The sequence below is a fragment of the Scardinius erythrophthalmus genome (assembly GCF_964197995.2).
Source record: "Scardinius erythrophthalmus genome assembly, chromosome: 2".
NCBI lineage: Eukaryota > Metazoa > Chordata > Actinopteri > Cypriniformes > Leuciscidae > Scardinius > Scardinius erythrophthalmus.
In genome coordinates this window covers 44,478,387-44,506,121 of record NC_138222.1, presented here as the reverse complement: position 1 = coordinate 44,506,121, position 27,735 = coordinate 44,478,387, and the positions used below count along the sequence as shown (strand labels likewise).

Genomic DNA, 27,735 nt, shown 5'->3' with positions numbered 1-27,735 from the left:
ACAAAGGATGTAGGGAAACCAAAAAACAAACAAATTAGCACAAATTTAGCCTTTTTTTAAACTTTTATCAACACGCACTACTCATAATACATAGCATATGATGCATGCAGTCACTCCTATAGTCGACTAAACGTTAGCCGATGAGGAGGCTTAGTCAACCAAGGCTTAGTCGACCAAATTCTACAGGAATTGGCGAAGTCACGTCAGTTTGTGACAGACAGATCGTTAACACAAATGGTCCATTTGGTAATTATGTCAGGCAGGAAATCCAAACATTCGCATATCATTCATCAGCCTCAAACATGGCTTATCATTTAAGAACATTTAAGTAGTAGCCATATGTTAGCCACTTTACACGGCCGCTCGCTCTGACATTAATCTAGGTAAATGTGTAATATTATTAGGCGCATATCTAGCTAAATTAGTACCACACTTAAATTAAAAATTAGTTACATTTATATCATAAATGTGCGACTAGTCGACTAATTGCTTAAATGAATGGCTACAAGTCGGCTAGAAAAATCTGTACAATCCAGTGGTGGTCATTTAATACATTTGAGAAATTAAAACGATTCGTCTCGGCTGACCACTTGTGATAAGATCACCCGAGATGTTAATACCAGGTGTGCACAGAGCCTAAAAGACATAACCAAACACCTTCTTTTGGTACGTGTCCAGGTCGGTCTGTAAGACTGTCTGCCAGTTGCTGGGCTGCAGTTCCTCTCGAAGATACTGGCACGTCTCCAGGTGAGACTTGCAGATGTTCTCTGACAGATGTTCTGTGTTAGAAACACACAAATAGAGTCAAACAGCTGGAGCTGACACACATTCCTGGGTTTGTGAAATGCACATCAGACATTTTGAAGCTGAATATTATTGCCACATTACATTTTCTAAAACAAATTCATTAAGACTAATTTCAGTAAAAAGGGAAAAAAGTGCTCTGGTACTCTTTGACTGGTCTGTGTTAATGAGGCCCTTCTTACTAATGACATGTTAAATGGGCCATGGAGGTGAGTTCACGTATCCCTGCTGTTTCAAACCCCACAGCTGTCAATCATGCCCGTAATGGCCTTTATAATTATTTAGGGCGGCATAATGTAATTTAATTTGATATTTCCTTTCTTTGCAATTACGTGCCAAATGATGCCAACATAACTAATAGTTAATCTATGATAAAAATATTCTGTCTATGATGTCATCTATGATGTATTGAATTCAAGCATCTGAAATAAGATTTTTTTTTTAATGTGTAATATATATTTTTGCAAGTGATTAGTATTTTTTAATTGTTACCTAGATCACTGTCAAGAGGTGAAGATTCTCCATTGCTATAGCAACAATATTGATCCAGGCCAGAGTCTGAGCTAAGGTCGCATACAGGTTCTAGTTTAATGCCATCCATGTCTAGACCTGACTGGTCTGGAGAGGGCTGAATGTCCAGATAAAATCCACCAATTGCTGGATCTGCCTTTCCCTCCTCTGGGGTCTGACCATTCACGTATCCACTGAGGTCATCGGGGAGCTCTGTGACGCCATTGGTGGACAGGGCGTAAGAGGGTGTGAGTGGCTCTGCCTCTCCTGGAGGTTGAGGTTCCCGCCCCTTCTCTGTCTCATCACCCACTTTCTCCTCCTGCTGCTGTTGGCGGTGTTTCTGAACTTCTGCGAAAAGACTGTCCCTCTGCTTCTTAGACATGCGACCGAACTTCACAGCTGCGAGTGACCACACACACAAGCAAGATGAAAACAGTCGGTTAATCATTAATGACGTTATCATCATACTACAGGGTACCCCCAGGATCCTCCAACTTAAATTCAAGGCTTTTTAAGACCTTTTTAATACCATTTCAAATGAAATTCAATGCCAACTTCGTACCAATTCCGACAGAAGTATGAGGGGAAAATGTCAAATCTGTATACATTTTAAACCCTAAAAAATAATTATGTACAAGTAGACTATTTGAATTAAATAAAACATTTTATTTGAATTATCAGTCATATTTAATACATACGTGGCAGCGTTGTAGCGTGCACGTGTGTAGGCCAATGTTAATTTTGGCAGCCATTTTTGATTTAGTCTTACTCTTCATCTTCAGACGAAAATGCTTATTGGTCAGTCACATTTGAGTCATTCTGCCTTTCATAGTTTTAGTTGACGAAATGTGTTTGCATTTTTTGTCAACTTTTAGTCATTACTTTTAGTCAAACTGCAGTTACTTTAATTTTGGTAACTATTTTATATGTAGTCTTTAGACAGAAAATGTCATAATTATTCTCTCTAGGCCAATTCGATTAAGCTTATGAGAAATTAAAATTAAGCTAACATTGCACTTGTATTAACATTGCACTCTTTAGCAGTAGCACTTGTGCAATTCTACATAGGCCTATCCCTTTTCCTTAGTTCTTCAATTTTTTAGCGTGCTGTACTCTTCCACGACTGCAGTCACATCTTTCCATTAAGGGACAATATTTGCCATATTATTTGCCAATCAAATAATATTTGATTTTTCCATTTCATTTTTCACATTTATAATACTTTTAAAAATAAATAATGCTTTGAATAAAACAATGTTCAATAAATATTCAATGTTAAAAAACGTTTAATATTAATACAAATATGATATTAAAATCGCCAGTAGGTGGCGGTAACTCATTGTCTTTGTCAAAGCCACAGATTTTGTTTAAAATTTAGTACATCACTTAATGTTACCCTTTTTTTTTTTTTTTACTGTTGTATAAAATCAATGTCACATTTGAAATCGTGTGGATAGTTGGGAAACATTGCATTCTTGCTCGCATAATGATCAACATTAAAAACACTGCTGTATATCAGCCTGCATTTTGATCGCAGATTTAGTCGCACAAACAGCACAAGCGGCTCGTGACAGATATTCTCAAATGAAGATCGCTGAACTCCAGCTTGTCTGTGTTTTCAGATCATCCGCGCTTCTTCAACAATGTAGAGAGAGCGCGCGTGGATGGTTGTGGCCAGATACTACTGAAAAGACCGGGTAGAAAACATGCTCTTTTAACAGAAAAGCTCTGATTAGTAACCATCGTAACGGGTGCGCGCGCTTTCGCGCGTTCTTCTATGACGTGAAGCGCGAGGTGCACTCAACGTTACGCGACTAATTTTTAATAAGTCTACATTAGTAACAACAGCTAATTTTGTTACGGTATGAATTTAATCATAGAAAAGGCAAAAAAAAAAATTAAGACCTTTGTAACGAAATTCAAGACTTGTATACCAAATTCAAGGCTTTTAAGGCCTTAATTTGAGATGATCAAATTTAAGACTTTTTCAATGCTTTTAAGACCCCGCGGGTACCCTGTACTATATGTTTTAAAGCATCAGTAACACTTTACAAAAAGGTCCCTTTTGATTTTAATAATGTATTAGTAAATGTTGGGATTAACATCAACTAGGATTAATAAATGCTTTAAGGCCCCGATATACTCAAGGCAAAGTTCTTTTCCATTCTTTGATTAGGGGTAAAACGAAGTGGGAAATACGTGAACAGCGATATACTGTTAGCGAACATCCGACACCGCCCACACTGCTGAGAGTGGCGTTTAGATGAATATGTAAATATATGCTGCGTAATTTCCTCTCAATAACAAAATAAACACACAACAAAATTGAGAAAACAGTAAGTATTTTAAAAAAGCCTAAGAAAAACATCTGAACATAGCGACATGGATAAGTTTGCATGAGCTCTGCAATTCGACACTCTAGCAAAGTCACGTCACGTTTATTTATATATCACTTTATACAATAAATTGCTTAAAACCAAGCAGCATTACTGTATTAAACATGAAAAACAGTGTCAGAGTCTGGTTTCATCAAAAGGACAACTTCATTTTCTACTATAAAGCCAGTGCTTTAAAAGATGCAACTGAAATGAAAACTGAATTACAAAATATTTGAATAAATGCAAAAGCTTTAACATATGCCATTGCTTAATAACATCAAAGCTCATGGTAGGTTTCTCTATGGAGAAAATGAATGGGATTTTTACATTATAAACCCTACTGTCACACTCTTTATAACTGGGGAGAATTAGATACACCAACAGCCACATGCACATCACTCAGACTACTGTGAGAGTTGAGAGCATACCATCTCTTGACATGCCCACTGCTAAGCATTTCTGCAGGCGACAGTGCTGGCAGCGGTTTCTGCTGGTACGGTCGATCAGACAGCTCTTCTGCCGAGGACATGAATATGACACAGTGCCCTGCTGACTCCTCCTGAAGAAACCCTGGGAGAAAAAGAGAGAGTGAACACAACAATAGGTCACCTCTAGTTTCAACTTTTGACGTTTGCAGCACGATTAAGATTGATTTATTAAGTCTTTGATCAGTCCAGTAACTAAATAATACATGTGTCTATACCGATTACTGTGGCCATAACATTCCAGTCGCATATTTCCATCCAAATAAGGGACTTCTAAAGGAATATGTCATGAAATGCGCATTTTTATGCCTCTCTTTCCAGTGCAGTGGTGCGTTATGTGAGCTCCAAATGAACTCGGATGCATGAAGAATGCATGAAGTGTAAATGCCTCTAGAGCACGATGGTGTGCGCATGCACCTTCTGTGGTGGTTCGTGCCACACTCACATGAAAGTATAAACAAGGCTTTGGCATAACATTCTGGTTTCACTTTAATCTTTTCGTGTGTGTGTGTGTAAATTGGAAAATTTTTGGCAATTTTAATTATAAAATGAATGAAGGTGAGGAATTTGGGACAGAAATATATTCTAATATTTGTAACTGAAATATTAATAATAATCTATACAACCATCCAAAAGATTGATGGTGAGGATTTTTGGGGATGTTTTTCATGTTTTGGAAATCAGTCTCTTATGCTCACCAAAGGTGCATTTATTTGATCAAAAAATACAGTAAAACAGTAATGCTGTGAAATACTATTACAATTTAAAATATATTTATAATATTTAAAATGTAATTTATTCCTCTGATGGCAAAGCTGAATTTTCAGCATCATTATTCCAGTCTTCAGTGTCACATGATCCTACAGAAATCATTCTAATTTGCTGATTTGATGCTCAAGAAACATTTCTTATTATTACCCAAGTTAAAAGCAGTTCAGCTGCTTAATATAACCATGCATTCTTCTATGAATGTAAAGTGCAAAAAACAGCATTTATTTGAAATTTATTTAGAATTTTTTTGCAGCATTATAAATATATTCACTGTAACTTCTGATAAATTAAATGAGTCCTTGCTAAGTAAAAGTATTATTCCATGTATCCTCTCACACTATATTTGCTTCTATTTTAAAACACTTGATGATTATCTAATCAAAATAACAAAATATGTATTATAATGATGATAAAAAATAACTGAAATCGAATGCATTTCTGATTTGTTTATACATTTCTGCTAGTTGCATGACGATACGGTTTACTTTCTCAAGGCACTAGCTTTAAATATGCAACTTTGCTGCATACCGAATGCATAAAAGCGACCATTAAACATTTGGGTCTGGTTTGTGTGAGTTTTTGTCACATTGTTTTAACCGCTTGAGGTACTACTAATGTTAGCGTCCTCTCAGCCTCGATGCCAAACATAATGCTGTTCTCCACTAATGAAGCATCTAGTCAACAAATTAATTACTTAAGAATGATATGAAAACACGTACAGTAGTGTTACTGTATACATAGTTTGTTTTGTCTCTGTTTTAAATCCGTATTTGTGCAGCGAGCAGCCTCACGTGTCAAAACAAACACCACGAGGTGTCAGTGATTTCCCTCTACAGGGCGCTCTTATACTATATAATGACAGCGGGCCCTTCCCAGCCGCTCCAGCAACGGACGCAACCCGGAAAAACAATAGGTATGGATTTTTGCAGATAACCGATTGTTCCAGCAATACACCAATATAGGTTAAAAAAAGATTATGATTTTAAAGAAAATGATCGACTGAGATGTTTCTTTTTCTGGTTGTCTTACCTTGCATCCCTCACAGGTGATAACACCATAATGGATCCCTGATGATTTATCTCCACAGATTTTACAGGGAATACTCTCAATCTGAGCTAAAAAAAAAAAAAAGACAGAAAGACACTTTTAGGAAAAAACAAAACAGTTGCATTTTCTTTTTCTATGCTAAAATACTTTTCCCTGTGCCAGCTTGACATGCAGAGACAGTTATTGGTTATTTGAAATTTGTTAGTAAGTTTCCCATGAAATACAGTGAGTTATTTAACATTGCTCTGTTTGAGCGGCCCAACCATCCATAGCAACACTGGTTCAAACAATTGGCAGTGCGTTTGGTAAACTTGTTTGGGAAAAATGCTCTCCCAGCCACAATTCTATTTAGTGCTGCGGAAATTACAAAGTAAAATCTAGACTAAAGTTCTTTGGCTATCTGTTTTTGTCTCTTGAAAAAATACGTTTTTATTCATTTAAACTGAATGAGCAGAGACCATAATCACATCAAGACTCCTGACAGCTCCTGACCTCCTGAATTAGCAAACACAGAGAGAACAAGGCCTGAGGTTTGTTGTGCAGAGAGTAATATATACATATATATATATATATATATATATATATATAGATTTACACACACATTTTTTAAATGAATCCAGACAGCACCACATAAACCACTCCACTTATTCAAGCAGAAAAAATGGCTATGACTATTGAGATCACCCACGGGACTGACATCATCTGTAAGTACAATCTGCTCTCCTAACATCCAACATTCATTTGGTTAACAACAGTATGACAATGCCATCCTCCCTCAAGCCACGAGCTTGCTTCATGATAACGCTGTGGTGCATTTCAGTAAATATATAAAAAAGTCATAATGCACTCCTAGTTGGACATGGCGTCTGTGTGCTCTGGATTGTATGCCGTAGTCGTGCATGAGTCCCTCAGCGGCACGGCTGCGGTTGGTTGTGGAAGAGAACGCAGAGATGGTGTGCAAGGCTGTTGAGAGGGATGCTGGGGGAATAGAGCAGGAGGAGAAATCCATTTAGAGAAGAGCAATGCAGTTGTTCCGGCAGCCCTGAGGCGCATACAGTAGAGGATGAAAAAGTAAAATGCATCTCATCACCAGAGTGCTCTCTTTTCTCTCTCTCTCTCTCTCTCGGTCTTAGACTCGTACGTTTTTTTTTTCATCTGCGGACTCTATTTGCAAAGGCATCAGAGTTTGAGAATGACTATTTTCTCATGATTACAGAAAGGGCTAATCCCCTTTGGTTCTGCATGCCGTATTCATTAAGGGCATCCTCACTCTCTCTCATTAGATATGTAAAACCAATCGGCAGTAATTAGTTACTCCAAAGCACAAGACGCTAATCTGGTCTGAATTATGGATTAATACATCAAAGGCACATTCTCCCAGAGCAGCCGCTAAAGTCTTGCAGCAGTAGGTACCGCTGTTCGGCTCTGATGCAAGGGCACGGCTTACAGAGCTGCTATTTCAGACTACAGAAAAGGAACGTTCATGAAGGCCATATACAGATGAGGATTGTGAACGCATGAACACTGCACAACAATAGAAGGGTGTGAGTGTGCGTGTAAAGAGATTTGATTGCTGTTCTTATTTTAGATATATATTAATACAAATTAAAATACTTACACTTTTATATCATACAATTATTCGGCCTGGCTGATATATCGAGACACACACACACTCTGGTTCGCTATCTTTGTGGGGACTCTCCATTGACGTAATGTTTTTTTTCCTGTCCAAACTGTATATTCTGTCCCCTTACACTAACCCTACCCATCACACAAAACTTTCTGTATTTTTACATTTTCAAAAACAAAAACAAAAAAAAAACTCATTCTATATGATTTATAAGCTTGTGAACCCATGTTTTCAATTTAGGTCCCCAAGAGTCTGTGTGCATTCAGGTTTAAGTCCCCACAGGGATAGAAAAACATGTACACACACAATTATTATTATTTTGTTTAAAAAATTACATTTTCTAATTTACAAATTTTTAAATATGTGTGCATGTGTACACATTATATATAAACACACACATAAATATGGTATTATTTTATTTTTTTGAAAGTCTGCGTTTGCGGATAATGGTACACGCTTGTAAAATATTGGTTGGTTTGTAGATGCTCGTCTGTAAATACGTTATATAGATATCTTATAACTTACATTTTATATATAAATATAATGTATATATATGCATCAACATCAATAGACTGAAAAAAACATACCAGTCCACCACTACATGTTTTATCTTGTCTGAAACATTTTACAGACAAGCATCTACAAACCAACCAATATTTTACAAGCGTGTACCATTATCCGCAAACGCAGACTTTCAAACACACAAGACTCTCTTTTTCTGTTTGCTAGTGTCGCTTCCTCCTCATGAGATGTTGTGGTTTAACATGTTTGGTTTCTCTCCCGGTGTGAAAGTGCTGATGTGCTGTCTAAGTAGGAAGCATAAAACACAACACCCAACCAATGTCAAAGCCTGCAGATACACACGCACAGACACACACGCGCGTTCCCTCCCCCTTTGGGCCTTCTGTAATCTGTTGACAACACTGACTCACATTGGCTTGAGATAAACACTCCATCATAACAAAGGAGGAAAGAACATTCTGGCACATAAAATAGTCTTAAACGGAACCATCCTCAAACTTGAAAGGTTTTTACAAACACATAGACATTATGTCTCTATTTTCTTATTACCGTAATACATTCATTATTGTCATTATCTGTAATTAGGTTGAAAATAAACACTTAAAAATGATCTGACAAACTGAACGGTGACCAAGCCCTTTAAATTCAACAAGATTAACATTCATGGCTAACCTTAATTGACACTAAATGAAGCCATGGGGTTCTATGTGTAAGTGAGTTTCAGTTCTGGCATGTCAGTCTCAGGATGAAACTCTTTAATCTTATTAACCTCTGGTCAGGATGTCAGCAGGTCATGCAAGAAAAAGAGATGCTTTGGCAACAACCGCTAGCTTTTTCACAGACAAAAAAGATCATTGATAACCAAACATTTTTGTCTGATCTGAAAACAGTGAAGGAGGACACATTTGAAGTGCTGAAATAATCTCTAATCTCTTTGAAAAGGAAACAGCGGAGGCTAACACAGATGTTCCACTGCCCTATACCTTATCACTAATAGATAATGACAGCTGCCAGCAAGACTTTGCATTGCCTGTGTATGTGTGTGCGAGTATATGCGCGCGGTGATTCAGAGTGGGGGTGGGGGGATTAAGTAAAACACAGCCGTTGGTGGAATAAAAATCCATGCGCTCCTATGGCAGTCTACCATAAATAGGTCAGTGGAACAACATTCCCCAATCATCCAGCATGGCAACATTCCCATGCCGTGCCAAACAGCCAACATGGCCGCCCATGTACGAGCTGTCAGAAAGACGCCATCGTATCACATCCCATCCCACCACACACTTACTGACTTATTAACTTATGCTCACTGCAGTTTCAGATGAACTGAGATGTTCCCTCAAACGCACACAATGCGCATTACTACAAATCAAAAAAGATCTAATAGTCACTTTGCAATTCAGAATAGAAAACATGTAAATGAACATGCAAAACAGCACACAGGACAGTCCATGAGATGTTTCGGAAGCAAAACAGCCACATTATACATGCAAGAGGCATTGAGAGCTCAACACATTAAAGAAACATTAACATAACAGCTCAGAGATATTTCTCATGCACTCAATCTCTCAAGTGCACGCACACACACACACATTTCCATGGATTTTCCCAACTTGTAAGTCCCTCTCCTACCTTTCATGGCTGTGATCATTAAGTACATCCTGAGGCTCTGTGGCCATGCAGAGGACCGTCAACAGCCTTGCCTCAAGAGCATGTGCAGGTTTGGACACAAGCGTTGTGCTGCCGACTGACTGTAACGCTGCTGTGCCTCCCTCTGCCTCTCGTCTCTACCGCATGAGAATCCATGTGACCGTGACATAAGGACTAAAACCCTTTCTTCCCGCCCCCTCAACCCCGGAGTGACAGCTGTGTCACCCAATAGGTGATTAGTGAGCAAGTGTTTAGATGACTATGTGGTTTAAAGGGTTAGTGTTGGCTCACCTTGCACTGCTCTGCAACGTGTTCTACTGATACTATACTGTATGCAGGAAGTGGTCTGCAGTTAACGCTTCACATTATGAAAGCAGACCTAAACATTTTCCCTTCCTCCATTAGAGGCATCGGTTACCTGTAGCCCTTCTCACACCATCAGTAATGATTGCTTTTTTGATGACACATCATCACTATTATTGCTTAGCACATTATACATGACCAAGGATCTTATCTAGAAATGAACTAAAGACATATTTACAATCTGCTGAATAAATGTTTTGAGTGGACTTTTCACCCTGGAGGTGCTTTGTGGCACTTTTTAAATTGACAAAAGTTATCAATTTACCCAGACTTGTGTTGATTTCACTAACTTACTGCAAGTACAGTAATTTCAAAATGCATGTATGTTTAATGCAAAAAATACATGTTGAATGTAAGAATATATACTACTGTTTAAAAATTTGGGGTCAGTAAGAGATTTTTTAATAAATGATTTTATTCAGCAGTGATGCATTAAACAGATCATTTAAGGTCAAGACATTTATGATCTTACACAAGATTTCTATTTCAAATACATCCTGTTCTTTTGAATTTTCTTTTCATCAAATAATTAAAAAAATGTAATCATGGTTTCCACAAAAATATTAAGCAGCACAACTGTGGTCAACATTGATAATAATAAGAAATAAATTCTTGAGCACCAACTGAGCATATTAGAATGATTTTTCTGAAGGATCATGTGACTAAAGACTGGAGTAATGAAAATTTAGCTTTGCATCACAGAAATAAATTACAATTTGAAAAAGATTTCGCGATAGTACTGTTGTTTTTACTGTATTTTTGATCAAATAAATTTTGATTTGGTGAGCATAAGAGACTTCTTTCAAATCATGAAAGAATGTTACTGACCCCTGAACAGTAATGTATATGTTAGAAATGTTTGATAACATTTTGTTCCAAATAAAAAAGGTTAATTTAATTGTATGTACATTATTAAGATTATTAACTGTTTTTTAAAGTATAAATGTATTTGCATGTTATATGCATATTTCGTGTATTATCTGTTCTGTATATTTATTAAAATAATAGCTTAATAGCTAGATCATTTTTATGAGATTGTTAATTACATTTTTTTGTACATAATCATTAATAAACAATAAATTATTAATACTTTTTTAAATAAATGTATTTGTATTTTCTTTGTATATTCCGTAAAGCCACCAGCAGGACAGCACTGATTTGAAATTGCATGTGTTTGCCTACAGGATAACTGGCTTATTTGAAATTCTACCCATATGTGTGTGGGGGGTACAAACACATGCGCATGTAGCCTTATACAGGTCTGGCTGAATCTTAGGGGAACGTAGCCATCTGAATGCTAATGATCTGGCCTGGACCCAACACAACACCCTCTTCAATCCACTATCGCCAAAAGGTCTGCTCAAAGAAGCAGCCACACAGCTAACTGAACCAAGTATCGAGAAAAACCATCTCTGCTGTAGTGAAAATCACTATTACGCAACACAGAAGCTGTAGGTAAGAACCTGCTGGCTAACCATATCAGGTAAACATGTTTCAAAGATGCCGCCTATATGTGACCTTAAAGCAACAGTTCAGCCAAAATGAAAATTCTGTCAACATTTACTCACACTTAAAAACCAATATGGATTTCTTCTGCGGAACACAAAACATGAATTAATGTTTGGTTTGTTTAATTATTTATTAATTCATTTTAGTTCAATCTAGTTCAATCACTGCATGGACCACAGTTTGAGAACCACAAGCCTCTAAATCATGTTCCTTCTAGAAACATCTTCCACATGCTGTCCAACTGAGGACTGAATAGTTGAAATAGAGATGCTGGAACTGCTTCTGCAGGTCTCATGTTTCACGGGCATGACAGCAGTGTGAGGATGGGGTTCTGTTGTGTGAGAGACTCTCATGGAGAAATGCATCCCTCTGCAATCCTGAACACAAGCCCTCTCTGGGCTGGGTTTAACTTCAGCAGGACAGACATGCTAATACATGCTCCCAGCTGCTGCTTGTTTGCTTGGTGTCTCCAACACAAAAATCAAGACATGCACACGTACAAATACAAATGTGCAAACGCCTACAGTGACACTCTCACACCAAAATCCCTTAAGAACCACCAAATACATCTGAATGCAATATGCAACTAAGCTCGGGCATAGTACAGCGCATAAACTCGTTCTAACGTTTTTCACACTTTTATATAACACTTTGCTTCCAGTATTTTCAAAGTACATAAGGGACATCTCAGCCAGTAAAGGGGATTTCAAATCATTCAGTGCACAAACAGGAAGTCTCTGTTGGTAAACCACAGAAGCATCCCACTAGTGTGCAATAATTTTTTTGAGCAGCTCCTTTCACCTTGACCAACATTTTTCTGTCATGTAGGCAAAACGTTTCAGCATGAAATGAATATATAAGAAATGACTCTATCCTGTTTCCTTTAACACCTACATTAGTTTACGAAGGTCATGTAGAGCACATCAATTAATCAAAGAACAGAATTTATTTATGGTTTACAAATTAAACCATTTAAAATCAAAATCGTTGTCAAAAGTGTATGTTCTGAAAACAATAGGGCCTTTGCCCTTTCAGGGCTTGGGCCCTAATAATAATAATATAAATAATATATACATTTAATTAAAGGTGACATATCATAAAAATCTGACTTTTTCTGTGTTTAAGTGCTATAATTGGGTCTCCAGTGCATCTACCAACCAAGAAAACGTGAAAAGTGACAACCCAGTAACTTTGTTTAGGTAAGCCTTTCTCTGCAAGCATGTCAAAAAATAAGATGATCAGATTTCGCTCCCCTTCTGAGGTAGGAAGGGGATCTTATTATAATATTACCACCCCTTAGCCTGCATGTTTCCATTTGTTTTTTTACAGTCTATGGCAGGGGTCGGCAATAGGCGGCCCGCGGGCCAAAACTGGCCCACCAGCAATATTTTCTGGCCCGCCGGATTATTTTGGAAGTCCGTGTTTTTTTTTATCAGCCTATTTTTATTTTACAATAACGGTTTACAAATAGGCCCCGTGTATCATTCGTTACTTATTATTTATTCGGGTATAACACACTGATAAATAATATGTATTACCTGATAAAAAATTTTTGCACTAAATGCTGCACAAAACTCTTCCACTAGGTTACTTGAGAAAAGCCGTGGCCGCGTGGTGATTTCACCGCCGCATACTGTGTGAAACGCCCATAAGGAATCATGCGGTGCGGGATTAAATTTTAAAGGCACACTATGCAGCTTTCCGTTTTTGTCAAACAGCGACCCCTAGAGTCGCTGTGGAGTACTTGTATTTAACGTTACTGTCGTAAATACCACTCGCGCAGAGCCGTCTCTGCACTCACGGCCTGATCCCCTCCCCCCTGTATACCGGTCCCTGTTCAGTTGGATGGAAGCTGTAATGAGTGGAAATAAGGTGTGGCCCCTTTAAGAGCTGCGCGCGCCCTGTTGAACTGTCGTCGGCAGTCTGTGTTGTATGTGCACCTCGAACACCCGTATGCGGGTTATTTCAGTTTGATGCTCATTCTTATCCTACTTTTGTTTATCAAGTAAAGATGTAGATGGTAGAACGGGTGACAGACAGTTACACGAGTTCGACTGGGGAATAAAGTGCAAGTTGTGAGATGCCAATCGCCTCCGTGAGTCTGTCTGGCCTCTGTAATAACTTCCTCTGTGAGCTATCCCTATTTCTCCTCCTGACAGAACGCGTTACAAAGCGTCGGACATCAAACAGGCACAGATAACCTCTGAAGATGTCTACTAGTCCATCAACAAGAACGATATTTACTCGAGTCTGACTCCTTGCTCGGTCAGTCTGCCGTTTCCTCTTTCTTTCGTCCTCCGACAAAGCTTTCCTAGCTTTGTGTGCAGTGCCGTAAAGCAATTCGTTACATCACGAGACCTGATATCACGCGATACTTCCTTGACTTCCAAAGTTGCAAGTGTGGTTTTTCGGCTGACAGGCGCTTGGGGGCTGCGAGACGACCACCATTCAACCCGAAAAAAGTCATATAACTATTCCAATGACTCCGAAGCTGTTCGGTTAAGGTAAAAAAGTTACTTAGTGCACCTTTAAAGTATAAAGACGGTAGCGGTCGGAACTCTGGAGTACATATACTTTGGACGGAGCGGGCGGTCTGACTGACAATAGCCCACTCCCGACATCTTTTGACAGCGTATCCGCACTTCATTCTGACCACTGTACACCTAGCTCCGACCCAGAGGAGCTGTTTGGTACTGAAACCATTGTCAGTCAACAACATTCTTTTCTTGCAAGGATGTTTGAAATAGTTTGGCAGAAAAACTTCATTTGTCAGTAGGGCAATATGGTTTTCGTTTATGTTGCTTAGAAATTTGAGTGATAGGCTTTGTCCTATTTAATTTATGTTATTTATATTTCATTATTTTTTTCTGAGACATTTTTTTCTCTGCTGACAGTAGGCTACAATGTTAAAATAATATTTTATATTGACACGAACACAATTTTTGTATAGCATTTATAATTGTTATATCGTTAGAGACATTTGAATGTGAGATTCTGGAAACGAGATCTAAATTTTGCGGACCCGCCAAGTCGGGAAATAAAGCGGGTGAACACAGAGTGTATTTTAAGCAGTTGCTGAATGAAACCTTGTGGGAGCGGGACGAAAAAAAAAACAGTCCCGCGCAGACCTCCTTAAACCTTAGGTGTGTATGTGTGTGTCCCGAATAAATAATAATAAAAAAAGCAATAAAGTTCCCAGTCCAAAAGTCGGACTGTAAGCGAATGAGGCATGATTGCTATTCACACCTTTATTAAAATGGCTGTAATATGTTACCACAATAGTACTTGATCTGTTTAAAATGATTTAATTGATATATGCAATGTAGACATTAAGAGTATTCATTAAGAGTATTTAATTTGTATCCATAGGCCTACTCCGTGTAGCTGGCCCGCCATCTACTGGCTAAAAAAAAATTTGGCCCGCGGCCAAAGTTACTTGCCGACCCCTGGTCTATGGTTTCCACACACGGCACCACCATTTGGTTTACGCAGGGACAACAGTTGTACCAGAGTAACCAGTTCTAATGCAATGGCAAAAGTTCGAGCAAAGCATTCAAACTGTTCTGTCGTTGATGCACAGACGAGCACAGAACATTTTATTTTCAACAGAAATCCCCCTTTCTAATAAAATAAAATAACGCAGTGCTACTGCACAGCCATACAGTGCTGAGGCTTGCTCGCACGGTACTGGCTGGTCAGTGGGAACTGCACGAACCAATGGCAGAGGGGCGTAACTGCGCGAACCAATCAGTGCGGAGGCCACCGAACTGAGCGCAGGGAAATCCCCGGGGAAATTCCAGGGGGAATTCCAGAGGACTCCTCCTGTATAAAATACGCTTGAATTGCCATGGATTCAGGTTTATAGACTGAAGCGACGATCGCTAGTCGTTCGCACCATAGCACGGTCCCTTATCTCAGGGAACCGAGGTTATGTTAGTAACCGAGTACGTTACCTTTCGAACGGTCAGTCATACTGCGTCTTGCTAGACGCTAGGGGAACCTATTCAGTCACGCCGTGCTATGAAGAGCACAACGATATGTACCTCTAAGTTGGGAGGCCACTAAGGGTCCCAAGCTAGAGTTTATTGACATATCTTATAGGGGGTAAGATTCAAATGTGAAGAACCGGGCTCACCGAGGCCAGCCAAAAACATGGTGAAGGGACTTGTGTGCTTAAAGTACAAGGCCAACTAAGAAGTGCTGGGCTCATAGAGGCCAGCTCATCTTCTCCCCACACAGACTTTAAGTGTGGTTGGAGAACGGCCTGCATCCAACATCTCTTGAAGAAATGAGAGTATCTGCGATACCTCCCACGAGACTGGGTCCTGGTTTCTGGCTGCGCACCAGCTAGAGAACACAGACCACTTAAGAGCATAGAGGCGCCTGGTAGACGGAGCTCTAGCCTCGCTGATAGTTCTCATGACACTCGCTGGAAGGTCCCCGAGCTCCCTTCGAGGGGCCACACATGTAGCGCCCATAGTTTGGGACAGCGGTGCCAGATCATCCTGTTCACCTGGGAAAGGAGGTCTTTCCTCAGGGGAATTGGCCACAGGGCTGCTGCAAGCAGCTGAATCATCTCGGGGAACCAAGGCTGGGTCCACCAAAGAGGGGCCACTAGTAGGACTACATGTCTGCCTTCCCTGATCCTCTTTAAGACCTGGGGAAGGAGCGAGACCGGAGGAAAAGCATAAAGTAGACGGCTGGGCCAATTATGGGCCAGCGCGTCTCTGCTCTTCGAGAAAAATGTTGGGCAATGACAGTTGTCTTCAGAGGCGAAGAGGTCGACCTCTGTCTTCCCGAAAACGCTCCATATCAAGTGCACCTTTTGAGGATGGAGAGTTCATTCTCCGGGGGACACCGGGCCCCTGGACAGCATGTCTGCTCCCTGGTTCAGTCTGGCACATGCGTTGCTCAGAGAGCGCAGGTTGCCACTCACCCATAGGATGAGGTCTCTGGCCAGTTTGAATAGCCGTCTCGACCTGAGTCCACCTTGGCGGTTTATGTAGGAAACCACTGTCGTGTTGTCTATACGGACCAAGACATGGTGACCCGAGAGCGGCGTTAGCGTGGGCCTTAACCAGGCAGACAACAAACTCGCCGTGACTGTCGTCATCATGCAGAAGGGCTCTGCATTTGCCACATGTGTGGCGGGGCATTTGAAACAACGCCGCTGTTCTTTTATGATAAGGAGAGAAGAAAAAAGGATACGCCGGTGTTTCGCCGGAGAGCGCAGGGGAGACAGCAAGACAGCTCTCGGGATCGCTGGCGATTGAGCGCACTGATCAGTCAGGCCACTGGCTCGCTGCTGGATCAGGTCGGCTGGTGGCTCGCTCGCTGTTCCGCTGCAGGCTCTGCATGACTCGGCGAGAAGGCGTAGGCTTCGAGAGAGAAGATCAGCGAGGTCCGAAGATCGTCGCTGAAGGAGATAAATCTGAATCCATGGCAATTCGAGCGTCTTTTATACAGGTGGAGTCCCCTGGAATTCCCCCTGGAATTTCCCCGGGGCGGCAGGCTCCGCACCGATTGGTTCGCGCAGTTATGCCGCTCTGCCGTTGGTTCGTACAGTTCCCACTGACCAGCCAATAGCGTGTGAGTAAGCCTCAGTACTGTATGGCTGTGCAGTAGCACTGCGTTATTTTATAAAGGCTTCAGTATTTCGGAGAAAGGAGTTTTTCCCTAGCGTCTAGCAAGACGCAGTATGACTGACCGTTCGAAAGGGAACTGCCTTGAGGCCTTCAGAATCGACAGTGCTTAAAATGAATGGCAATGAAACTGTTGCTTTAACCAATCAGATAATCAGTCAGATTTAATCAGCCAATCAGATTTCGATTTGACTGCAGCGGGGCCATCTAACAGGCGTACAATAACGTCTGCATTTTCACGTCTTTTGATTGGATGGTCAGAATGTGTACTATTACTAGTCAGAGCTAGCTAACCGCATCTGTAGCGAACTGCATACACTAAAATATATTCCTGTAGATGTAATAGTTTTTCAACCCACAAATTAATGTTTCTCTCCCTCCTAGACCTCCAGCAGGTTCAAACCTAGCGGGAAAAAATCCCTTATTCAGCCTTATCCAGCTCAACACAGAGTCACGGCACACTATTTGATCTGTCCGGGTAAAAACAGAATTAACTGACTGAAATGTATACTATGACTGATTTTGAAGGCAAAAGTCCCGCTGATCTCATTAATTTCGTTCAAAAATCTGTGTGAGAGCATGGGTCAGCTGTACACATCGTCATGTTTTGCGGTGACTGTCCGTTTACTGCTTCTGCCGAGCAGACACTCTCAGCCCTAAAGCGAATTAAAACTTATGCCAGATAAACGACGGGACAGACTCGACTTTCAGCATTAGCCTTGATGGCGATAGAAAAGTTTGTTGGGACTGAAACACACAGATAACCTGTACAACAGAGTAAATTAAGTTCTTGAGGAAAGAAATAAGGATGGATTTTGTGTAAAAATAATCAGTAGGTTTGGTGAGTATAATAAGAAATAACTTTTTAATTTTTCTTGTAAATTTATGATCAAAACACGGGAGGCTCCGTTTCTGAACTTTTTAATCGGAACGCAAAACAACTGTACACAAACGCACCAGCCAAACTCGCTCACTCGTTTCTCTACCCGGCCTTTTCCGAACGCACCGCATTATTTCACAACAATTATGAGTCTGTGCACTATTAAAATGTATTAAGATGGTATTAAGAGGTGGATTAATTCAGGTAGGACACCACTGAAGGCCTAGGTGTGGAATGCACCGCCAGCCACTGATTACATCTTGTGAAAAGGGGCATAATATTTCACCTTCAATATAGGTTAACTTTTTTTTACATCATTTTATATAATGTATTTTTTTTGTATAAGAACAAAATATTTTAGATTTATTATAATAGCAGAAATAATACAATAAATGATAATTTATGAAAAAAAAAACTAATTGTATTGTATACACATATACATACAAACATATGTGTTTGTGTTTGAGTATGTGTGTTGCGTAAAAGAGAGAGAGATTGTACATGTAAACATGGTGTGGGGGGAGAGGAGGTGAGAAAGATCAGTTACACCACTGACAAACTGGTAAACACAACTTTAAGAAGCAGCTATATCTCAAAACAATCTTATAGGAGGTGCAACAATTACCCAGAAATAAAACCTTACTGAAAAGTGATAGGCGTTGGTGGCAGAGCACTTTTTTAAACCAGCATTTATTATCACCGTCATCTGATCTGTCTATTCTTGAAGATCAAAGCATGCATTTTCACTTTCTCACATTAACCCAAAAAATCTGATTAAACCGAAGTGAGATGGATGTCAAAGTGGGTGTCAACATTCTCCGTTTCTTGAATGCTAGAGAAGTTGGGTGTCTCCTCCTCACTTCATTTTTTTTGTAACAGCTTCCCTGAGCATTTGGTCTTAAATGCAAATAGAATATGTTACAGAAACATCTGTGGCCACAGGAATTTACACTTACATGAAAACTATACTTACACGTGTGTGTTTTCTTTACTGAGGACACATCTGAAAAAGACAAGAAATAAAATGCATATTAAACAGGGCTTGTATATTGTGTGACTTTTTACACCTCTGCCTACATGAGAAATGAAAACAAACAAAAACAAAACAAAAAGACAATTGCGATTTTAGAATAATTTCACTTTGATTTAGATACCACAAAACATTTAGCCTTGAAAAGCTAAGGGATTTTTCAAGATGGATGCTAATATCTAGAGAGCAGGGTGATTACCAGCCAATAATCTCAAAATGGCAAACATTATTCAATTAAACGTCCTGGTCAATACATTGCTGAATATGATAATAAAAAAGAAAATAATAAAATATAGTACACATATAGTGCATGAAGTGCATGTTCATGTTTATGTAATTGTTTGGAAGAGACCTGAAGGCACTCTGTAATCCCAAGTCATCACAGGCCCTGGCTTATGCTTTTACATTCAGGGCAACTCAGGCCAGCGCAGTCAATCACCATTAATCCATCCACTCCCTTTAATCAGGGCTATTGTACTACAGCCAGCTCTATTGTGATGTAAAGTGTCCATCTGAGAGAAATACAATCTGTCATGACTAGTGATACTGTCGAAACGAGATACAAGTGGTAAATGGCAACTGCCAATCAACAAAGCATTAACCAGTAATTCGTGCCAAATGAATTTCCATCTGCTTGTAAATTAGACTCAGTAATAAAAGAGTCCATGTCCAACACAGCACAAGAAAAATGAGACAACCAATAAATTGACTTTTCCCCCCCCCCTATGAAAGACATTAGGGTTGTCACTGTACCAAAATTCCAGTAGTTGGTACCAATACCAGTAAGCTTTTACGGTTTCTCGTACAAATTTCGGTACTAAACTGTTGGAACAATTTTACTATTTTATTGAACTATTTGAAAATAAAAATATGAATTAAACTTTGTTTAATTTATGATGATAATAATGATAAGTAAATAATACATGTAAACAGCATCAGCACGTAGCCTTTGAATGTTTAAGTAAACATTGTTTATAAAAAGATCAAGTAAAAAAATTAGTAATAAAATGAAGGACAAAGAAACACATAGACATAGAACAAGTGGCAGGTCTATTAGTTTGCATTTACACTCTAAGGCTTAATGCACATCTATTTTAACATTTTTGTTAACAGTTTTATCCTGCCTGTTGCTATGGTTAATATATCACAGCCAATCAGTTGTAAATCCAGAAACTTTGCAGTGTACTGAGCAGCATGAAAAACAAAACTTTTATTCAAACTGTGTGTGACATGTAATAAACAGAAAACTTGCATAGAGCACTCCCTTTATAATCACTGAAGCTGTCAATCACTTAGACTATGTTCAGCGCCTGCACAGAGATCTACACTCCTTCAAAAACTCCCGCTATAATCAAAAAAGCTGTCTACACTGCACAACAAATCTCTTAAATCGTGTATAATTTGTTGGTATTAATGAAAGAATTCACAAGCGTTCAAAACGCTAACAATGCATGTGTCCATTGCTGTGAAGCATAGCAAGCGTTTTCAATTCATTCCTAAGGAAGTAGAGCTTCACGCTTGCGCAATGAATTGTGGGATTGACAACGGACCAGAGAAAAAGTTGTGAGCTCATTTGCATGAACATTTTCTGAACTCATGTCATTTAACAGGCGTCGCCAATGGTCACTGTCGCTTGTGTCGCCAGCTCTCCATTGAAAATGAATGGGATCATGTCGCTTTGTAACTGTGTGGCGCAGGCAGTGTAAATGGGACTTTAGGCAGTTCCCGACTTTATGCAAATATCAAGCGAAAAACGCGGACGGCAGCCATTCCCTGTGAGGTTCAGGTAGTGACGTCTTTCTTGAGCATTTTACACTTTACAATAAGGTTCATTAGTTAACTACATTAGTTAGCATGAACTAATAATGAACTGCACTTATAAAGCATTTATTAATCTTTGACATTCTTTAACCAATAATTATTAATGTTAATTTCAACATTTAGTAACACTTTATTAAAATCTTGTTAACATTAGTTAATGCACTGTGAAATAACATGAACAAAAAATGAAGCTGTATTTTTATTAACTAAAGTTAACAAAGATTAACAAATACAGTAACACATGTATTGCTCATGGTTAGTTCATGTTAGTTAATACATAATGTTAAAGGGTTAGTTCACCCAAAAATGAAAATTCTGTCAGTAATTACTCACCCTCATGTTGTTCCAACCGCGTAAGACCTTCGTTCATCTTCGGAACACAAATTAAGATATTTTTGATGAAATCTGAGCTATGTCTCACTCCTCCATAGGCTGCTATGTGACCGAAACTTGCTGGCCCAGAAAAGTCATTAAAGAGATCGTTAATATAGTCCAAGTGACTCCAGTGGCTCAATCTTAAGTATATCAAGCGACGAGAATACTTTTTGTGCGCAAAAACAAACAAAAATAACGACTTTATTCCACTTTTCATTTCCTTCTCTCTGGACCTCTAGTTGGTTCGCGTAGTCTTTTTGCGCAGCGCGTCTGTGTTACACGTCACCACGTAGGCTCACTATTGGCCGACGCCGGTCATGTGTGTGATGCGTGATGACGTGCAACACAGACGCGCAGCGCAAAAACACTACGAGGCCCAGAGAGAAGGAAATGAAAAGTGGAATAAAGTCGTTATTTTTGTTTGTTTTTGCGCACAAAAAGTATTCTCGTCGCTTGATATACTTAAGATTGAGCAACTGGAGTCACTTGGACTATATTAACGATCTCTTTAATAACTTTTCTGGGCCAGCAAGTTTCGGTCACATAGCAGCCTATGGAGGAGTGAGACATAGCTCTGATTTCATCAAAAATATCTTAATTTGTGTTCCGAAGATGAACGAAGGTCTTACGCGGTTGGAACAACATGAGGGTGAGTAATTACTGACAGAATTTTCATTTTTGGGTGAACTAACCCTTTAACAAATTAACCTTAGTGTAAAGTGTTACCAATATATATATATAGATTGTGCCAGAGTTTATGCTGGATTTAGAGCGTAAATCATATTGTTTACACATTAGGGCTGTGCAGATGTTATATCATGTATGTTAAATATTGCAGTTTAGATGCTATCACTGTGATTACTGGCTGGGTTAACAAAAGTTTATAAAATTGACAGCATATCTTTACTTAGGGCATTCAGAAACAAAGCTTGCTTCTTTCCAACTGTAATCGCTCGTATATGTGATTATTACCGCTGTAGTGGACATACACCATAAAGTGCGCACTGAACAAAAGAGGATTTTGACAAACACCTCATCTACACCGGATGTGACAGTTATTACGTGTGACAGTTATTATGGGCAGCTTGCGGCTGTCTACACTAGATGCGATGAAGTGACCATTTTCATGTCAGAATTAGCGCGAGCGCCTGAAGAACATCAGAAATAGAATGGGGCATAAGTTTACTGTCGGAAATTTGTAGTGTCGCACCGCATCTAGTGTAGACAGCATTTACTGATTATATTGGGTTCTAATTTGATTTTGATGCATCACATCACGCCGCTTGAGTCCGGTGTAGACACGGTGTAACAAACACCTCTGATTGGACATTGCGTTGACACGCTCAACAGATATGTCTGTGATTGCTCAAAACACGCTATAAAAAGAAACATTTTGAAGCACTTACAGAGATACACACAGGAGCATTTGAAAGCAGTAGCCTACCAGTGGGTACCGAATATACCCAGTACTCTATCACCAGTAATGCAGAAATCCTGCTAGCATAGAATCACACTTTAAAAATTCAGTACAGACTTGGTGCCGAAGTACCGGAAATCTTGACAACCATACAGTAGAAGACATATTAAGGAGGTAAATGATGTGCACTTCCATATGTTAGACTTAAGCTTATTTTTCAAGAATGTATTTTAATCACAGATGTGAAAGTGATAATGTTGAAAACCTCAAGCATCAGTATTAAAATGTGTATTGTTTGTAAAATGACTGTAGGATCTTAAGAAGGAGATTATAATGACATGATGCTTAAACCAGCATATTCATTGAACTGATGATAAGAGCTTTCTCTTTTCTTAGCTCTTTTTCATGTGTTATTTTCAGCTGGACTAGAACAAATGTTCTGGCTTACGGCTTTTGAGCAGGCACATTCATTATTCCTCTCCAGCTGAAAATCAGAATGATGAAAAGAGTGAATCTGACTGCAAACCTTTATTTGTCAATCTATTTATGAAATGAAACTGAAGAGGCACGAAAAAACAAGCCTGCTTTGTTTCCTTTTATTCACAAAGCTAAGTTAAGAGGGGGCTTCAGATCTGATGATACTCAGCAGCGAAATGACAGCGAATCTCCAGTCGTTGTTCTTTCCATCCATTTCTAATTGGTTTAACTCCTTGGTCTCAGTCTCAAACATCCTACCCCTGAGTCTCTTTGTTTCTGTCTGTTCATATTGAAATTTCCCTGTAATTCTCATTCCATGCTGAGTTTGGCTCCTACGAACAGAGAGCATGTTTTTGTGGATGTGCGTGAAAAAAAAATGTCTGAAGAGGATTAGACCGCAATAACACTGAAACAGTATGGAAAGCAGAGATCAGATGGAGATCTCGTAGTCATATTAGGGCTGTCACTTTTGTGAAAAAATCCTGTTCGATTTTTGAGACATATGTGTTCATTGAATCGATTGTAAAATCGATTTTCCATGTCTAAAGACGTTTCCATTTTAAACGCCAAATATGGGCAAATCCACGAACGACTAACAGGCATTAGGACGAACGTAAAGAGGGCGCTTGAGATGCGCACAAGTCAGCAATATTCCTGTTGATTTATTGGCGTGAAGTTTCGTGCACAATGACAAACAGGAGTGCAACATTCTCGAAAAGCAATAAGCAGAGTGGACTGCCATAACATCAATGAAAAACATTACTGCAGTCTTCAACATGCCTGTGTTTACGGTTAGAAAATTCAAACAAATGTTGCCTACGTAGGCGATTGTAGACCGTAGCCCGAATCTGTATCTGTATGCATGAGACTGTCTGAATACCGGCAGAATCAACATTTTTGTAGTAAAAATAGAAACATTATGCAGAAGTATAATGTGTGTTTGTCATGGTGCGTTCACACCGGACGCGAATAGCGCGTCAGGCGCGAGTGATTTCAGTGTTAAGTCAATGCAAAGACGCGTTACGCGCGTAAAAACTTTCTGCGGCGCGAATGAGGCGTCAAGTTGCTGTGTGATGCGCGTTCGCTGCGGGCGTATCGTGACGAGCTGGACGCGTTCCGAGAAAAGACCGTTAAAATCGATTCCCTATTTTCGTTTTCGAAACTTGTGTTGGTTGGTCCGATCGATTGTGCAATCGATTTTCGAACGTAAAGTGACAGCCCTAAGTCATATCCTGTAAAATTCCCTTGCAGCGAGTTTTACTGCTGTTTAGATTGATAAAAACTTATGGTTCATTATGTCTGTCTGTCAAACTATATTGTATTTATCTATCTTATAAGTCAGTTGGTGTGTGTGTGTGGTCAATTAGTGTGTGTATAGGCTATATGTCCAGAATTAAAGAAAACAAATGAGATCAAAAGATGTAAATGGGTACTTATGGAATTGAAAGCAGTGACATCAGTGTTGTGCAAATTAATCTAAAACTATTTTTACAAAAACATTCTTTATTTTAAAGTGTCCTTCTTACTGTGTAATTAGACATTTAAGTACTGAGTATTTTTAATGAACTATATGTGCTTACTATATGGTTAGGGCAGGATTAGGTTTGGTTTAGTTGCATGCTAAGGTTATACTGTAGTTATAACTATAGTAATAAGGACAAGTGTTAACCAACATTCTTCTAATTTTTATATAATTATTAGGCATGTAGTATTCATGACAGTTGTTATTTATTGAGGGAGCATTTCTTCAAATTAACACATTAAGCATTCCCATACAACACTATGGTTGTTATAGTAGTCTACAGTATATTCTGCTATTCTGAAAAATAAAGAAAACCACGAGAAGAAAACATTGTCACTATCTAATTCTGTTTGTTTGCGGGACAACTTTAAATGCTACTTTGAATTTTTTTTTATATATAATTCTGTACAACACTATGGGTATTGCAAGGGTCAAAGGGTTCAAATGGAGGCTAATGCTCACAGGACCTGTTTTTCTTACAAATGGTCTTTTAGACAATGAGATAAAACTGGAATGCAGGCCAAAAAGTTGTTACAGCTCATTCCACTGTGCTCCATACTCTTTTGCACTCTGTTCGACTATTTCAGTCCTTCATAATGGGATAGTTCACCGGCTGAACACAAAAGATGATATTTTGAAGAGTGTCTGTATTGTTTTTTCCATACTATGGAAGTCAGTGGGAGTCAGCGAATGTCAGTTACACTGGTGATATGTATTCTCTCTTCAAAATTCTCAGGTTTGAAGATTGCACTGATATCCATGACAGGCTTTACACTCACGCAGCTCTAGCTCTGCACACTCCCTGGAACACAAACATCATAAACTCCTGAATCAATCAACGTCAAACAAAATTGATGCAGCAAAGAAATGTTATAAAACGAATATTACAGACTCTGGAATCTGATTGGATAGGCCATGTTGTAGCCGTTGTTAATATAGATAAACATATAACTGTAACTGCGCATATATTAATGTGCCAAGTTTCTACTTTGTTTGGAAAGTGTAAACAAAGGCTAGGCTGATGAACTATATTACTTTGCGGAAGAATTATTTACTCAGATTACTGATATCAGTAAATGTAATTTGCTATTATATACAATTTGAATTCATTATGAATTATTTAAAGGATTATTTATAATTATTTAATAAAATAAGAAACGGATTTGTACTGCACAGAGCACACTTGCCAATTTATAGCGCAGCTAAATGGTCACAAATGTGACAAAAACGGAGACAATTTAAAATCTAAATTGTTGATAAAACTGTGTATGCGGTTTTGTCATCTCGTTACCGTGCGCAGTCCATGTTTGTGTCTGTCATTTAACAAATGAATGAAAGACTGAAATAATCATTTATGGAGCCCCTGTGGCCTGGTTTCAGTTGCTACCCAGGTAAGTTCGAGATTAGTTTGAGCAAACTCTGTTTTTTCGGGCACAAGAAGGTGGATTGGTTTTTAGCGGTGTTCATCGTCATGGCAACTTACGCTACACACCTAACCTGCTCCAGAGTGTGGATTTATTCGGAGTTAGAGATCGCAAACCCAAACTGTATATATATATATATATATATATATATATATAAATAAACAGAGACAAAATTGCTCAACTTTTACTGCTAATTTTTTATCATATTTATATTATATGAATTGTAATTAAGAACATATTCATATATATATACTATATATGAATATATTATGTGAATTAAAAAATATGAATATGTTCTTAATTAAGGAATAAACACTGCTGCCTTCTCAAACTTTCACTGAAGCAGCAGTGTTTATTCCTGCCTTGTAAACGCTTTTAATTTCATGATAATTTTCAAAATGATCTCTTAACCCTTCAGAAGAGAAGTAAATTGTGCTGTCTCTCTTGCGAGAAGTGAATCAAACGCACGCTCTCCATGTTTCGTGTGATTGGCTGTCACACTTTCAGGTGCACACGCTTCAGAGTTAAGCGCAAACTCTGGATCAAACCTGAATTGACAGAGAACATTTAAGCCGAACTTTGTGAGACCGTTGAACCTGATCTAAACCAAGTTGGATTTATCTGGATTTGTCAACTCTAAACCTACTCTGAAACTCAGAGTTTGTTCAGCTAACTTTGTGCAACAGGCCACTGAACTATCAATAAGTAACTAAAGCAAAATGTGAAGTTTATATGTCAACAAAGTAACCTCTGTTGTCTGTTGTTGTTGTCAAAGCAGATGTTGTGGTCTTTTTTATGGAATATTGCAGTGTTTATTATAAATGATTTATCTGTGCACATATTTTTTTTACTTCAAATACTCGTAATCTTTAATCAAATTAACTTCCCCTCCCTCTTGCAGCATTATCTCTTCTTCTCTCTGATGACGTGTTTATTGGCACAAGGGTGGGACAAATGGATAAACATCGGGGTGGTGATGGCGCAGTGGATAAGACACAAGCCTTTGGTGTGAGAGACCCGGGTTCGAATCCACTGTGAGACACCAATGTGTCCCTGAGCAAGACACTTAACCCCTAGTTGCTCCAGAGGCGTGCGACCTCTGACATGTATAGCAATTGTAAGTCGCTTTGGATAAAAGCGTCAGCTAAAATGAATAAATGTAAATGTAAATGTAAATCACAATAGCGAAGAAAAATGACTACCACAACTTCTGTTTCATGCTGACTTTAAAGGCATAAGATAGGATGGAGAATATTAAGCATCAGTCAGGTTCAGGTAGAGTTTCACATTATATTTAATCGCCTTTCCAGTCCATTTCTCTCTTTCACATCCTTCACACCACTATTTCTTTTGTATTTTTCCATCAGTCTATTTCTGGCAGACAGGCTTACAAGAGATGATGATCGCATTTACGTAATAGGCACACACGAGTGCACAGACACACACAGACACACACACACACAGAGATCCAGACAGCA

At 39.0% G+C, this 27,735-nt stretch overlaps 1 protein-coding gene across 4 annotated transcripts in view; it reads right to left on the bottom strand.

Annotated features, from left to right (window-relative positions):
• rorab (RAR-related orphan receptor A, paralog b) overlaps nucleotides 1-27,735 on the bottom strand; it is a 55,617-nt gene that overhangs the window by 6,399 nt on the left and 21,483 nt on the right. For 2 of the 4 annotated variants that reach the window (XM_081358992.1, XM_081358993.1), the window contains exons 2-6: nucleotides 19,165-19,194; nucleotides 5,978-6,063; nucleotides 4,121-4,262; nucleotides 1,297-1,713; nucleotides 658-779 (exon numbers count right to left, since the gene is read on the bottom strand). In XM_081358992.1, the coding sequence (XP_081215118.1) occupies nucleotides 658-779; nucleotides 1,297-1,713; nucleotides 4,121-4,262; nucleotides 5,978-6,063; nucleotides 19,165-19,194 (797 nt within the window). Of the gene's footprint in view, nucleotides 1-657; nucleotides 780-1,296; nucleotides 1,714-4,120; nucleotides 4,263-5,977; nucleotides 6,064-9,779; nucleotides 9,952-19,164; nucleotides 19,195-27,735 lie in introns of those variants that run through there. The other 2 variants (XM_081358994.1, XM_081358995.1) reach the window with 2 other exon arrangements.